Source organism: Netta rufina (genome assembly GCF_964035555.1).
Source record: "Netta rufina genome assembly, chromosome: 4".
Taxonomy (NCBI): Eukaryota; Metazoa; Chordata; class Aves; order Anseriformes; family Anatidae; genus Netta; species Netta rufina.
Window position 1 is genome coordinate 45077524 of NC_140127.1, and position 14616 is coordinate 45092139.

The window sequence follows — 14616 nt, forward strand, 5'->3', positions numbered from 1 at the left end:
CCGCCCCGGCCAGGCGGGGCCCCGCCATGAGGCGCGGCCGCAGCCCCGCAGCCCTCAGGCGGCAGCCACAGCACCCCAGTGGGGAGCGGGGCTGAAGGCACCAGCAGCGAGCCCACAACCAGCTCCTACGCACACAAATGTTCAAAATTACAGCTGTGCTTTGTCGTTAATTAATATTTCCTCCTCCCGATGCCTTGCGGTGTATGGGCGTTCCCTGTCCACACTGACCCACATCAGTGCTCCCACTGGGGACCAAACCCACTGGGGACCAAACCGCACGTCCACCTTCTTCCCACGGCAGAGGGGAGATGCTTTCCGTGTGAAACAGGATTTACACAGGGGGAATGCGTCCTGGCAGCTCGGCAAGAAGTGAGGGGAACCCCTCTTGCCACAGTCCTCTCAGGGGCGATTCAGCCCTGGCGAACTCGCCATGGTTTTGGTGGTCTGTTTCTGCAGGGTAAGCAGAGGGAAGGAAGAAACAGGAATTGCTCGGCGTTTGTTTTCCTTCCTGGGAAACGCGTGTGCTCTGAAAATAGACGTACCAACTGGTTGTCCTGTCCTGCTCCGCTCCGTGCCGAAGCTGGCGCCGGGCCTGGCGAGAAACGTCGCCCACTCGGCACTGGGGGCGGCAGGCAGGGGCCGGGGAGCGCGCAGAGCTGCGACACGGGCTAAATACAGCGCCCGAGCAACTGTTCCTCAGTTTCAGTGATAACCCGCGTTTCATTAGCCAGATCATCTCTCATCACAGCCATCTGTTCCTTCATCCAGCTTTTAAAATATTTTGATAGACTTCATTTCTGCACATGCCCCGCCGCTAAACATACACCGTCTGAGCATGTGTCCCCTCTGCACGGTGGCAACAGGCATGCCTGAGATTTGCCAGAGGGGCTGTTGCCTGCAAAACGCCCCCTCTCACATGTGAAATATCCCCAGATCCCAGCCCTCAGGCATTTGATAGAGGACCCTTTCAGTTTCTGAAAGATGTTTCTTTGCATACTTCCAGTTTTTGTTTTGTTTCGAAATCATGGTTAACTTGCAAATGGTTTCAAAGTCTCAGATCCCTGAGTCCCCCTGGAACTGGTGTTGCCACTGCACTCTTACACTTCCAAGAAAAACATGTATTACCTTGGTATAATTTCAGGTAGTCAGACTGAAAACAGCCTGTGTCTCTTTTCAGGGCCAGTTACTCTTCTTACAGCACGTACTTGACAAGAATCAGCTTAGGGAAGTCCAAGCAATAGCAGCACAAAATTAAAAAAACATCTAAAACGTGATAAAGATCAACAGGAAGATGTGTATGTAAGCTGCCATAAAGAGCATTCACTGCGGTTCTCCAGCCAGGAAGCTGCACAAACCACACGATGGAAGAACCATTAAGGTGAGGCATTTGCCTCTTCCCCACTTCGCTCCTACACTCACACATCATGTCCAAGCCCATCTCTGGCATCGGTCTGAAGGCTTTATGCTGCTCTCCACCAGATCCATAAGTAGGCACTGTAATGGGTGGTGGGGAGAAGCCTCCCCCCACGCTGTGTAATTCCACCAAACGGCCCAACTGCACTGGGATTTTCACACGTGAGAACTTGCCGTGGTCCCCTTTCAAGCTTAAGTCAGCTTTAAATTTCTGTTCCCCTCCTTATCAGCTTGGCAACGAAGCCAGAAGCAACCCAGTCTCGTGGGGCCCTTCTGTGTGCTAACAGCCCTGCGAAGGAATGCACAAACATGGAGGGGGCAGGTACTCTGGAAACGCTGCACCGAGAGAATACCTGGAAATGCCAAGTGAAAAACACTGCTGTGCTTCTGACGTATGCTGCACAAAGCCCTTCGCTTCTGGAGACATTTCCGAACAAAGCACAGCAGCCCGTCTAATCATAACTGTTTATTGTAAATCACTCAAGAGTTTACACAACATTAATGGCAAAGTAACACTGTTAAAACACCTGCTGGATGAAATACAGAATAAAGACAACTCTTTAATATTATATGGCATCATTTGGAAAACAAGAAACGAGAAAAAAAGAATTGATTTTAAATTGTGTGGCTTTGTTTTTTAATTCTACATCTTTCCTGAAAATATCCGGGCCCGAGTCTCACTTAGCTCGAGATCACTGCCTTGCCCGGGGCGTGGGGCTGAGCGGCCCAGAAGTGAGCGCCCCTCTGCGAGGGACAAGGCGGTGACCTGCTTTATAAATGAAAATCATGCCCTCTATCTTCAAAAGTGCTCCAGTGCTGACGGTACAAAGCCTCTCTCCTGCACTGGCTAACATCTAACACAAAGGGCTCTATGTCCCATTCCACATGCTTTTTTTTTTTTTTCCTTTTTTTTCCTTTTTTATTTTTTTTTCCTTTTTAATCAAGGCAACTGTTAAATGTTAAATTCAGAAGCTACGTAACTGTCTTTATATTTTGCTCAGAAACCAATGGATGTTGCATGCAGCTGAAACATGAGTAGAAACTGACTTCTATCAAGGTCGGTTTTCAAAGACCTGCTAGTCAAAGGCAGCAAAAGAAATTAAGAGGCCTCTTGTGCAAAAGGAGCTAAAATATGCATGCATCAATGGCCATGACTGATTAGAATATAACTCAGGTCTCCGAACATCGAAACCAAAGCTTTATTTGGCTTAAGACATTGTTGAGCTCTGTACCCTTACAAATTACAATGTATATGCGACAAGAAAGGAATCATCTCAACATAGCATCAGGTTGTATTTTGGCCTGTATAGAGACTAATCTTCAACACAAAAGCCTGCTCAGCAATAAATGGTTTTCGTACTTAGCAAATACAGCAGCGCGTTGGTCTGGCTAACAGGGCTAACAAAAAGAAGAAAGCAGATTTTCAAACTAACATCAAACTGATCTTCGGCCCATTGCTCGCCTCGGACATCCTGTTTTCCACGGTGCCGTCAGTTTGTAGCTGACACAGCACACTGGGCCCTGCCCCGGCCTCTCCAAGCATTGTGTCTCAAAAGAATATTTGATTAAGAGTAGAAACAAATTCTCCCCTCACTGCACTTTAAAACAATAGTTAGTCCCTCCAACCTGCCACATTTACCATGAACGAGCAAATTACAATGTATTTCAGACATGAACTACAGTGACTAAAATCAAATCTCTCTCCTGTTTTAACTCTAATATTAAATAATATAGAACATTTTTACACTTAATAGTCTGAAGTTTGGACATAACTAATAAAGACAAAAAAGCTGCAGCCGAACCCGTGGAACAAATTCGGCTCAACTGAAGGAACTAATATTTAACCAGAGGAGAAGAACCTCCAGCGAGCAGGGGGTGCCCACACGCGCACTCCAGCGCTGCCGCAGGGAGAAGCGCCGCTCGTCAAGCGCTGCCATCCCCAGTCCTTTCCTTGCGCGCCTGGATCATCTCCTTCGGAGCCTGCTTTCGGTCGGTGACCAACCCCAACCAGAACATGAAGTCAATGAACCAGGTGGTGGGGTTGAACTTCAGGCCCAGCTCGCTGGCGGAGTAGTCGAAGGGGAAGGTGTGGTGGTAGTTGTGGAAGCCCTCACCTGGGAAACAGAGAGGGAGTTACAGGAATGAATTCAGGACCGTGCTGGGGTGGGGCATCCCAACCCATTTTCAAAGCCCTGACCCCTGACTGCCCCCATTTTAGAGCTCAGAGTTTGCAGATCTCCTTGGGGGGGGCTACAGCACCTACCGATGGCTCCCAGAGTGACAAAGGTGTTCTGCCTGGGGTTGATGTACTTGTCGTAGGGGCGGTTGCCGTACATGTGCGCGGCGCTGTTGACCAGCCAGGTGACGTTGAGGGAGATGGTGTACCGGAGGATGGAGGCAAGGAAGTAGGCGTTCCACAGGCTCTCGCCCCAGAGGTACCACGGCACAAAGGTGGGGATCACAAAGCACATCAGCACCACCGAGCTCTTGTAATACCTGCGGGGAAACCAAAGGACACCGTTACCGTGATGGGGACGATGGCAGGGGAGCGAGGAGAACTTGCAGAAGAACTTGAACAGAGCCAAGGAGCCCTGGAAGAGTCTGAACCCAAGACATCCACGTCTACAGAGTGGTATGTCCTTAGGGCAGGCATCCATTCCCCCAAGCCTGTGGGAAGCCCACACCGGATCAGTTCATCAAGGACTGCATCCCGTGGGTAGGACCCCACAGCACAGGGGACGAGAGTGACCGAGAAGGAGCGGCAGAGAAGTGCTGTAGACTGACCATAACCCCCATTCCCCCGTTCCCCTGCACCGCTCAGGGGGGAGGAGGTGGAAGAGGGTGGATGAGGGGAAGGTGCTTTTGGTTTCTTTCCTTTGTTTCTCACTTCTCTAGCTTGTTAGTAATAGGCAATAAATCTTACTGTCTCCCTATGCCAAGTCTGTTTTGCCCGTTACAATAATTACTGCGTGATCTGCTCGTCCTTATCTCAACCTTTGAGCCCTTTTCGCATATTTTCTCCCTGTTCCTCTTTGAGGAGGGGGAGTGAGAGAGTGGCTGTGGTGGGGCTCAGCTGCCCACTCGAGCGGAACCACCACTCTGCTGCCACTCTTGTCCTCTCTAAAGCAGTGACACAAGTACCCACCTGCACTGAAAAGCACCAGGAGATGTGAAAGGAAAAAGTGCCAGGTAAGGAACAGCTATGGCTATTAGGATGCTATGGAAAGATGGCAGAAAAAGAATTGCTGCTAATTCAGGACCCACTCCAAAAATGGAGGAAAAAGCTCAACCCACAAGAACATTCTTGCATGTCTAACTGAAATGATGTCTCAGCAGATCGTAGCTGTATCCAAATCTTTGGAGCTTGAGGTGTTTGTTTTATTTGTTTGTTTTATGAGAGAAACTACGTTAATGTGTCAGGAGCAGTGTTAGGGAAAAAAATTGCTAGTGGTCCCTGTTGTGCATGCCACAGAGCATGCCCCAGCTCTGCCAGCTCTTGCCTGGGCTGCCAGAGGATGAGCTGGGTACTGCAGGGGAAGATTTTCGACTCCCTGCTGTTGCATGACATCAGTTCACCATTCAGAACGCAGAGAGCCACAAACCCTGCAGCAGCAGGCAGTGCTGGGGCTCCACAGCTGAGGCCCAGTCCCGGAGCAAAAACCTCAAGACCAGCACCTGAAGTCCCAGGGGAGCTCAGCGCTGGCTGCAAACCCGGCACCCAGGCACACCTCAGAGCCTGCAGCTGCCAACACACCACCCGCTGTTTGCTCCGTGCTGTCAAAAAGACCACTTTGGCCTCCTAAAAGGAGGAATCTGAATTTTTCTTCAAAATTTTTTGCTTTTGAAAAAAAAATTTTGCTTTTGAAAGAAGCTTTTTAGCTTCTTTCAAGCTGAATCCACTCTGCGCTAATTCTCAGGGGAAATAACTAATGCTGTGCAGGATGCAGGATGACAGTCCTGCGAGAGGAAGCACTCAGTCTGGGGGAGAAAGAGGACAGGCAGCAACGAGGAAGAAGCCACAATGAGGTGATCAGGACCCCCCCACCCCGTGCCACGCGATGGCCGTGCGCTCCCACTTACTTTCTCTGGAACCTGACGACGGGGTCGTCCAGCAGGTCAGTGAAATCCAGTTTTCTCCCCTTCTCGATGACGTCCCGGTGCTTGCGCACGAACAGCCAGCCGATGTGGGAGAAGAAGAAGCCACGGCGGGCGTTGTGCGGGTCTGCGTCCGTCTCCGAGTACTTGTGGTGCACGCGGTGGTCTCGGCTCCACTCATAGATGTCATTCTGCAGACAGAGCACAGCGGGTGAGGGGAGAGAGGCCCCAGCTCCTCGCATGCACGGGAACAGCACCCAGTTTGGAGGGATGAGTCTCTCACAGGAAAACTTCCACTTAAATGACTGCTCTGTCTGCCGGGGTGTGGACGAGAGCACAAGACTGAGACGTGAATTCAGTTGCATCAAACAAAATAAAAAAAAAAGCTATTTAATACCTGGATCTACAGCACTGTGAACTTCAACCACAGAATGCTTGGTGGAGTGCCCTTTTCTGTGTTTTTTTTTCCACCTTTGCACAGGCAGGGAGGGACCCACACAGCGATACCCAAAGAAAGAAGGCTTTGGGTTGGAACAGCAGCAGCACCCACAACCACCAACCACAGCAGCTTCACTCCCAGAGCAGAGGAAACCCTTTGTGGTGTCTGCGAGGAACCGCAGAGCGGCAGCCATCGAGGCAGGGGACGCTGCAGGACACGGCAAACCCAGGCTAACAACAGCCCTGCCTGTCTGTGTTTTGGGAGACCCAAGCCCTATGCCGAGAGCATAATGGAAATCGCTGCTCGTTCTCTCAGCTGCCAGCATTGAGAGAAAGCACCAGGGGTACCCGTGCTGCTGAACAACTCCAGAACAACTAAAAATAACCAAATAGTCCAGCTCAAATGCATCAGTTTGATGGCAGCATTGCAAAGGCGCTATCTGCAAGAGACCAGAGCAGACAGGTGGGGAACAAAAACCCACTGCCCAAGAAAGCGAAGTGAGCTGAGCAAAGTGACCCGAAGGAAGCCACCAAGCTCCTCAATGAGAGCATGGGCAGATCTTCACCTTGCTGCCATTTCATTTTTTCCCTTGCAGAGAAATGAAAGGGAATGAAAGGCACTGCGTGGCTTCAAGGGGCAGATGTACACTTCAGGGGGGGCATCCAGAGGACTAGGAGATGCTAAGATCAAGGCATTTAAAACCAACTAGAGTTATGCGAGAAGCACACACCTAGGAAAGGTCCTCTTTCTTAACCAGAAATGGTATTTCCAGTGAGGCTATCGATCAGCTTGTCGTAAGAGCACTTGATAACATTACTTGTGGCACAGCAGGTAACCAGGTCAAAGCACTGATACTGTAGGAAATTAACTTGGCTTCTCACACCACAGCAAACACCTGCAGGGCTGGCAAAAACAGGATTCCCCAGATGAAAGTGCAAGGAAGCTGTGAAACAACCGAATCACAAGTAATTAAAACCACAAGGGCTAAGAGCAAATAAAGGCCAGGGGCCAGAACCGTTGGCAATAAATGCACCGACAGCAGGAGCGCCACGCGTGTCCCTGCGAGCGCATTAATAGCAACCAGTGTTCAGGGAGCTGGCGCTCTTGGTGAAGCTTCAGGTAAACTCAGGAGTGAAACTCCCTCCGAAGCAGCACTGAGCAAAGGGTTTGCAAAGCTCTGCAAGGCACAGAGCAGCACGAAGCGGCTGGAATACGGCTCAGTGGCTGGAATACAGCTCTAAGCAGGGGGTTAGAGTCAAATGGGACCCTAGGAAGAAGATAAATCAATGATAAATGAGCAGTACAGAAGCGGATGAAGGGACTCCCTTCCTCCCTTCATCCTCTGTTGAGGCACATGAAATCATCCACACATATTGGAGAGAAAAAGGTAAAAACGTGGTGTGCAGTGCCACAGTGTAATGCTAACACAGATGCATGTAGCTGCTTTGAACAGCCAAAGGAACAACTACGTTCACACCACGGAAATCCTGGTTCTGGGCTACCTCCTACCACCAGCTGAACGTTACAAGAAGATTTTGAAGTCTGATATTGCCTATCAGGAAGTACAAAGCTAGTAACACACTTCTTTACAAATGCATTTAAATTCTACTGCCAAAAAAAGCAGCATCAAACAGAGATAAATTCAGACTGCGTGAAAGGATGCCCGCTCTCCTTTCTGGGCATGTGGAGAACTCCAACTGCCTGGCTGGACAAAGAGACCTGATGATGCAGACGTATTTGCATGAGGCCGTCCCTTACGCAAGTTTCTACATTGTCCTCTGAAGCAAGGGGCCTGGCCTGGGTAAGAGAAGCTGCTGAGACCCTGATCTGGGCACATTCGACTTGGTCCTTCAATAACTGTTGCTCCTGGACTGTCTGTTACGTGTTGTGTGGGCAGTGAGAGGGGCTGCACGTCCCCTAAGCCAACACCGTGCGTCAGCAGCAAACATCTTTTTGCTGATAGGTACACATACAGTGCTTCTGATGTCTCTAAGCTGGAGGGATCCCTGCACGGGAGGTAAAGCTGCCAGGAGGCCAAGAACCGGGACAGGCAACCACGATCCCACCTGGAAAGCCATGGAGTTAGCTGCAGCCAGGAAGATCCGCAGAGGCAGCTTGGCCTTGTAGGAACGGTGGCTCCACAAGCGATGCGCCCCAGCCGTCACACCCAGGGCTGTCACCAGGAAACAGAAATAGGCTGAAAGACAAAAAGAAAAGGAAAGGTGAGCCAGGGGCCGGCCGGCCTTAGCATTGCATTCTTGGCTGTAAAGCTGCTCCTTGCCCTGCCTGCAGGGACACTCAGGAGAGGCGGGGAGGGTCTCAGCCCAGCCCTGGGACGCAGCATTTCTCCTCCCACCCCTTCCTGCTTCTCTGGTGTGATGCTCGGCGGAGTCTGGAGCACGTCAGCTGCTCCCAGTTAGGCTGCCCAGCTGCCAGGATAGTAGCCTCTTCTGCCTCCTTCCAAAAGCAGCACTGATTTCTCACCCTGGGACCCGTTCACACTACCCCCAGAAAAGGTTCAGCTGCGCAGGCCAGTGCGGCGCTGAAGCCTGTTGCCAAATCCAGGCTCGTGCCTGCTTCCCGAAGGGAGGGACCCAAAGGCACAACGGTTTCCTCTCGCTGCTCTGACACGTGCCCTGTCACGGCGAGGACACAGCCTTGTCTGGCACAACGCAGGGAAACCCATCCTGTCATTTTCTGTACGTGACACCGAGCCGCGCCGGGCTGGCGAAGCCACAATGTGGCAGGGACGTCACAAAATAGAGCCTCTCACACTGCTCAGATGACTGCAATGGTGGGAAGAGATCTGTGACACACCGAGCACTGACATTATCCAGGCAACACAGAAATATTAAGGCTGGAGTCCTGAATCATCAGAAGAACATATTGTCTGTGGGTTTTTCACTTGTTAACCTCATGCTGGGCCTAGGGACTGAAATCCCCTGTCTTCACCCATCTCTTCTTTTCAGGGGATTTGGTATTTCAAGAGCATCCTCCTTGTGAATCCCATTTTCTGGTGGAGACAGAGGTATCGCCAAAAAGAATAGCTTGCTGGCCCTTCCGCAGCACAAAGGGGAGCTGGAGTGGCTGGGCTTCGTACCCACGCAGCACGCCTCTTCTTTGGCTTTGCAGGGGAGGAATCACAACAAGAGGAATTTTCCTAAAATAGATCCCAAGGGCTGAAGCGTCCCCAGGGAAAAAATAACAAGAGACCCACCTCAGGAGCTCAGTGACCGGAGCAGACACAAATCCTGTTGGACAAACACACCGAACAGTGAGACTGGATCGCCACGGTTCTGGCAGGAATTCGGGTGCCTGGCAATGTCACTTGGCCACCAATCCCTGCTGCGCCAGCGCCAAGAAGTGGCCAGCACGGAGAGTAAGGAGAGGACAGGAGATGAAGAGGGAGCAGAGGTTCGAGCACAGGGAGCCGGCAGGTTGCTAGGCTCCACGCACGCAGTGCCTCTGCACAGATGCTATTTCTGGGAACGCGCCAGAATCAATAGGCAGCAGATTTTTATTCAACATGCTTATTAATGACCTGAAACAAAGGCAAACAGCATATTAATTACAACTGCAGAGGGTGCTAAATTCGGCGCAGCAGTGAGAGAGCTAAGAAACACAAAAGGATCCACGCAGAAAAGGCTCGAGAGAGAGAATCTGCCTGGGTAGGAAAAAGCAACGCGATGCAGCGCTGGGGCCACGAGCACAGACAGGGATCTGCAGCGAGGATGAGATGCTTGGGGAAGCAGGCACCTGCAAGGATGATCACCAGCAGCATGTAAAATATTCTGAGCTTGCCACAGATAGGGCAGCGAGACACAAGAGGGATGTTGCCCAACCTCCAGGAGGACTGGGAACATCTCAATGGTTTGTGGCACCCCCAGAGGCATCAGAAAACCACCCTCTGCTCTGCGTGGTGGCTTAAATCAGAGCAAATCTCTCCCCCTGAGAATTCCAAGTCTGTTGTGTGTTTAACATCACTGCTTGAACTTGTTTTCTTTCCCAAAGCACACTGGAGGTGGGATATGTATCTACACGTAGCAAATCCAGAGGATTAATGAGGGCTTTGGACACTCACCTGGTTAAACATAAATGAATAAATAAATAAAATGAACCTAAACAAGGAATGCAAGGGGCACTGGCTGAACTCTGAAAGATGGGCAATGGCTGACCGTCCTCAGACACAGCTCTCAAGGAGGCAGAGCACCGGAGAGCAGCCATCCACAAGCGCCGATGTCCAACATCACCCAGTTACACGGAGCAAACTGCACTCATCTCCGAGGGGCAGAGCACAGATATAAAAATAGTAGCTGGGAGACAAAAATCAATAGCGTGTCCACCGCGGTGCTGCAGAAATGGGCTGCAGCACGCGGGACGTGGCTCAGCGACGGCTCCCGTGGGGTCCCACAGCCTGACTTGGTAGCATCAGCAGCAACGTGAGGGTTAAAACCACGAGGGACGGGCACGCAGCCCTTGGGAATTTACACGCTGGCATTTACCTCAGCTTGCGGAGCCCGAGCAACACTGCTCACAAGGGAATTTTAATAATCAGCTGCATAGAAGTCAAGGTCTTCCATCAGGCTCCGAGAACTGGGTGAGAAACACGAACAGCAAGCTGCTCCAGCACAGGGCGAGCGCTGCAAAGCTGGCGGGTCGCTATAAATATGTAACAGTCCCGCACCTTGCCGTTAGGATTTTTTCCCTTTCTAAGAATTACATCACATCTGCATATCCCCCACCCGCCTCCTGCTCCTCCCCTGTGGGTTTCTGCTGCTGTTGGCGGGCGGGTTTAGGACCGATGCACGAGTACTGCCCAAATGAGGGGAAGCACACGGACGCCCCTAGCTCACACCAGGGTCACCCAGCTCCCGCTGCCGTCCACTTCAGCATTCACCCGGAGCCGCCGGCTGTTTGCTGAGCCCTGCCAGCTGTCACAGGCTGGCATCAAAAGCACCGGGGGCTGGACTCGAAGCAGCAGCAGCCGAGAATTAAAAGGCAGCGATTCCCCGAGCCGCCCGCTGGGAAGCGCCCGGCAGCTCTCGGGGGAGCCACGCGTTCGTGTGAAGAGCCAAGGTGTGAAATCTCAGGCCAGGAGCGGGTTCATCTAAAATTAGATGTGCACATTCTCTCAGCCGCTCTAAATCGAACCGAGAGAGAAAAAGAGAAGACGAAACGCATCGAAAGGAAGAGGGGAGGCAGTTTGGAGCTGCGAAGCAGGTGAGTTTGGCAGTGGCAGGGCGGAGGAGCTCCAGAAGCAGCTGTCTGTCGCGCCCTCGTGGCCCAAGACACCCAGCTTGCCTCCGTCTGGGTGCACATGCCTGCCTACACATTTTCAGGAAGGCTCCCCAGAGCCAGCCCTTTTGGCTGAGCACACAAAAGGCTTTATTCCGGTTGGAATAGCAGAAACACTCACATGGACAACTGCGGCCAAAGCGACATAAATAAAGCCAGGAGAGCAGCGGGATGGCAGCAAGTATTCCAGAGGACGCTGTAATTCCCCTCGGAAGCACACACACATCCCCTGAGCTCGCCAGCAACTGAAGATTGCCTCAAGATGCCGAGCGGTTCCCGTGTATTTTTAGATCAAAAGAGAAGGCTGGGAGATGCTTTGATTTCTAATTTCTCTGAAATCTGTGATGCTTCTGTGCAGCCTCTCTCGGCTCAGCTGGATCCCGCGCCGTCACAAAACCGTCGGCAGATTTCACTTCTCCCCCAGTGACCTCACTGCTGTCCTCAATCCGCAGGCTGGCGAGGGCTCCGCTGGCTTGCAAGTACTCTAGAAACACTGACGAAGAACTAGCATTGATTTTGCTCAGTAAATCCCTCCTGCCAAGGCAGCCTTGGATACCTCCTCACAGAATTTTAAGAGGAAAGCAGTCACTACCTGCTTCCTGACCCAAAATCTTGCCTGCCACCGCAGAGCCCCCAGGGTGCTCCCGGCAGAGCAGCAGCAGGAGAGACAGCAGGAGTTTAAATCTGGCACCTTCACTCCACGCCTGAAATGCAGACAGCATCCCCACGTCCTGCTTCCAGGGAGGTCTCAGGGGTACAGAGAGCAACCCCTCCGGAGCCAGCGTTTCTATTTCCAACCATCCATGTGGTGCTTCTAGCACAGCGGGAGCTTCTTGAGGTGAGCACACCGCGCAGAGGTGCTGCCAACCAAAGCCGGTCCACACGCGACACGCCAGCAGATGGCATTCAAGAACACACACGGCTTCTGGATCCTGAAAGCCCAATCAAACTTGCATCTGCAGTGCACAGCAGCAACATGTGCCTCCTCGCGCCCATCGCCTGCCAGAAGGGCTGAGGAGGAGGAGGAGGCGATGATGGCAGAGCCCTGCAGGCACCATGCTGACCCCCGGGGCCCACTGGCTTGCAGCCCCTGAGCGATGGGATGTCCCGAACAAGATGAACAGCAGTGGCAAACCTCCCCTCGCACATGGGCACGAGGCTGTAACTTTCTCCGTTGCAGGATGCCAAAGGGATTTTTGTGTTGTTTAACTAGCCCAAGCACTGGCTGGTCACTTAACCTGTCTCATGGAAGGGCTGCGGCCTGCCACACGCGCTGTGGACCCCTCCGCACAAGTTCACATCCATGAACACACACGACAGTGCCCAGCAAGTGCTGCTGAAACCTCACCGATGGCTGAACACACCCCTGGGGGCCCAGGAACTGCAGTGAAGGACAGGAAGGGGCTGGCAGAGCAGGGGCTCTATCCAAGGTGCGGCACAAGTTCCAGGGAAGCAGCAGGAAACCCAAAAGCCGGCGTTTTAAGTGGTGTAAGCATGCATCCCTGGAGAGAGAACCCGATTCCCAGTGCTCTCCAGGCAGCCTGGTGGTGTCACACAGAGCTGGTGTGGGTCCCGTCCACAGCCCCAGCGGTGTGTGGGGTTCGATGAGCTGCAACGCCTGCCTCCACGTGCTCGTGCAGGAAGCAACGGGAACAGAGGAGCACAGATAATCCAGAGCAAACACCCAGCCAAGTCTTCTCCTGCAAGCTTTTTTCCGTTGTCTATTACGTATGGCTGGACGAGTGTCAATAAATTACCAGTGGAAATGGGTCCTGCTGAGCGTGCACTTCGGTGAGGACAGCTGTTTTTGAGGCGGCACAGCGGTGCTGCTGCAGCAGGCACAACCAGGTGGGTTCACTAAGGGAAAAGCGTGCCCTGCCTTGTGCAGGCAGCACCCACCCAGCCCAGCCGAGTGCTTCCTGAGCTACAGGCGTCCCCGGGGAGGATAAATCAGAAGCCAGGCAGGCGCTGGTGAGCCACCGACCGCTGCCCGCATCCTGCCACGCACCACCGAGGCCAAGTTCATTAACCTGAGCAACAACAACGCCGCTGTTGTCTACCCCTGCCTCCAGCATGATGGCACACGCTTCAGCCGTAGCTATGCTGCAGGAGGTGCTGTGTTTTACTTCGCCCGCTGCTCCGGGTGGCTGGACCCAGCCTGCTCGCTGCCTGCTGGAGAGCCCCTGTGCAAGTGCCCAGCCGGCTCCGGTGAAAACTTTCCAGCCTTTCCAGTAACAGCATCAGGGAATGGGGAGAGAGAAAGGGATTAAGTCGCAAAGTCGTCGAGCTCTGTTTATTGCTCAGCATCTCTGCAAAGTCAACCAGAAGGAAAAATACCTTGACGGATGGATGGATGGAGGGCTGAGGCTGGTCGCTCCATCCTTCGGCCCCTTCCTTTAGGAGCTCCATGGAGCAGAAGCAGAGGAGATTTCGAGGCGTTTTCTCCTCCTCAGGAAGGCGACAGGGATAAGCGAAAAGCCCACCTGCCACACACGGGGCTGGGCTGGGGGGGGGTTGAAACCAGCGTGGAGCTGGACCCACGGGAAACAAATAAATAAATAAATGGATAAATAAACGGATAAATAAATAAATAAATGCAATAAATGGGGAATCCTTCGAGCGGGCAGCCCATCCCCGGTGCCCCGCAGAGCCCCTCTCCTCTCCTCTCCTCTCCGCCCCCCCCGGCTCGGCTCCCCCGGCCCCTCACGCCCCCCGCCGCCGCCGCCGCCGCCGCCCCCCTCGGCGGCTTTCGGCCGACAAAGGCGGCACAAAAAGGGGCCGGGAGGGGAAGGAGGGGAGGGAAGGAGGGTGGGGGACGGCGAAAGGGGCCCCGCCGCGCTGCCCCCGGCCCCCGCACTCACCCCAGAGCAGGGTGAGGAGCTGCGCCCTCGGCACCAGGCTGAGCGCGTAGACGGCGCCCAGGTGCAGCAGCCCCATCAGCACCACGTTGCGCCACACGATGGCCTGCCCGCCGCCCGCCGCCATCTCGCAGCCGCACGGGGGGGGGAGACCGCGCAGCGCGGCCGGGGGGCGCCTCGGGGCGGCCGCCTCCTCCTCCTCCTCCTCCTCCTCCTCTTCCTCCTCCTTCTTCTCTTTCTCCTCCTCCTCCTCCTCCTGCCCCGGCTCCGCCGCTCTCCCGCACCGCGCGGCGGGGGGCGGGCGGGCGGCGGGAGGAGCCGGCAGCCGGCCCCGCATAGCGACAGCCAATGGCCGCCGCCCCGCGCCGCGCTGAGGGGACAGACCCCGCGCGGCTCCCCTCAGGGCGCCCGCAGCCGCCCCCGAGGGTCCCAGGGGGAGCCCCTCAGGGTGGTCCCAACGGTCACCCATGAAGGTCCCAACAGCCTCCACATGGAGCTCCAGCAGCTGCCCCTTGG

The 14616-nt window shown here is 53.7% G+C and overlaps 1 protein-coding gene across 1 annotated transcript; it reads right to left on the bottom strand.

Moving 5' to 3' along the window:
* Nucleotides 1–1932: 1932 nt before the first annotated feature.
* Nucleotides 1933–14218, bottom strand: SCD5 (stearoyl-CoA desaturase 5). The gene is made up of 5 exons (XM_084286740.1): nt 14104–14218; nt 8014–8144; nt 5494–5699; nt 3677–3909; nt 1933–3527 (listed from the first exon to the last, which is right to left on the bottom strand). Exons 1-5 carry the CDS (start codon nt 14177–14179, stop codon nt 3337–3339), a joined length of 837 nt encoding a protein of 278 aa, XP_084142866.1. The 5' UTR covers nt 14180–14218; the 3' UTR covers nt 1933–3336.
* Nucleotides 14219–14616: the final 398 nt, after the last annotated feature.

Bases quoted from the DNA above. Each gene is read 5' to 3' on its own strand.
- SCD5 (XM_084286740.1), bottom strand. From the start codon at position 14,179: ATGGGGCTGCTGCACCTGGGCGCCGTCTACGCGCTCAGCCTGGTGCCG. The intron at 5,700-8,013 runs GTGGGATCGTGG...CTCTGTCTGCAG, and splicing joins CTAACTCCATGGCTTTCCAG to AATGACATCTATGAGTGGAG. The intron at 3,910-5,493 runs GTAAGTGGGAGC...GTTTCCCCGCAG, and splicing joins GTCGTCAGGTTCCAGAGAAA to GTATTACAAGAGCTCGGTGG.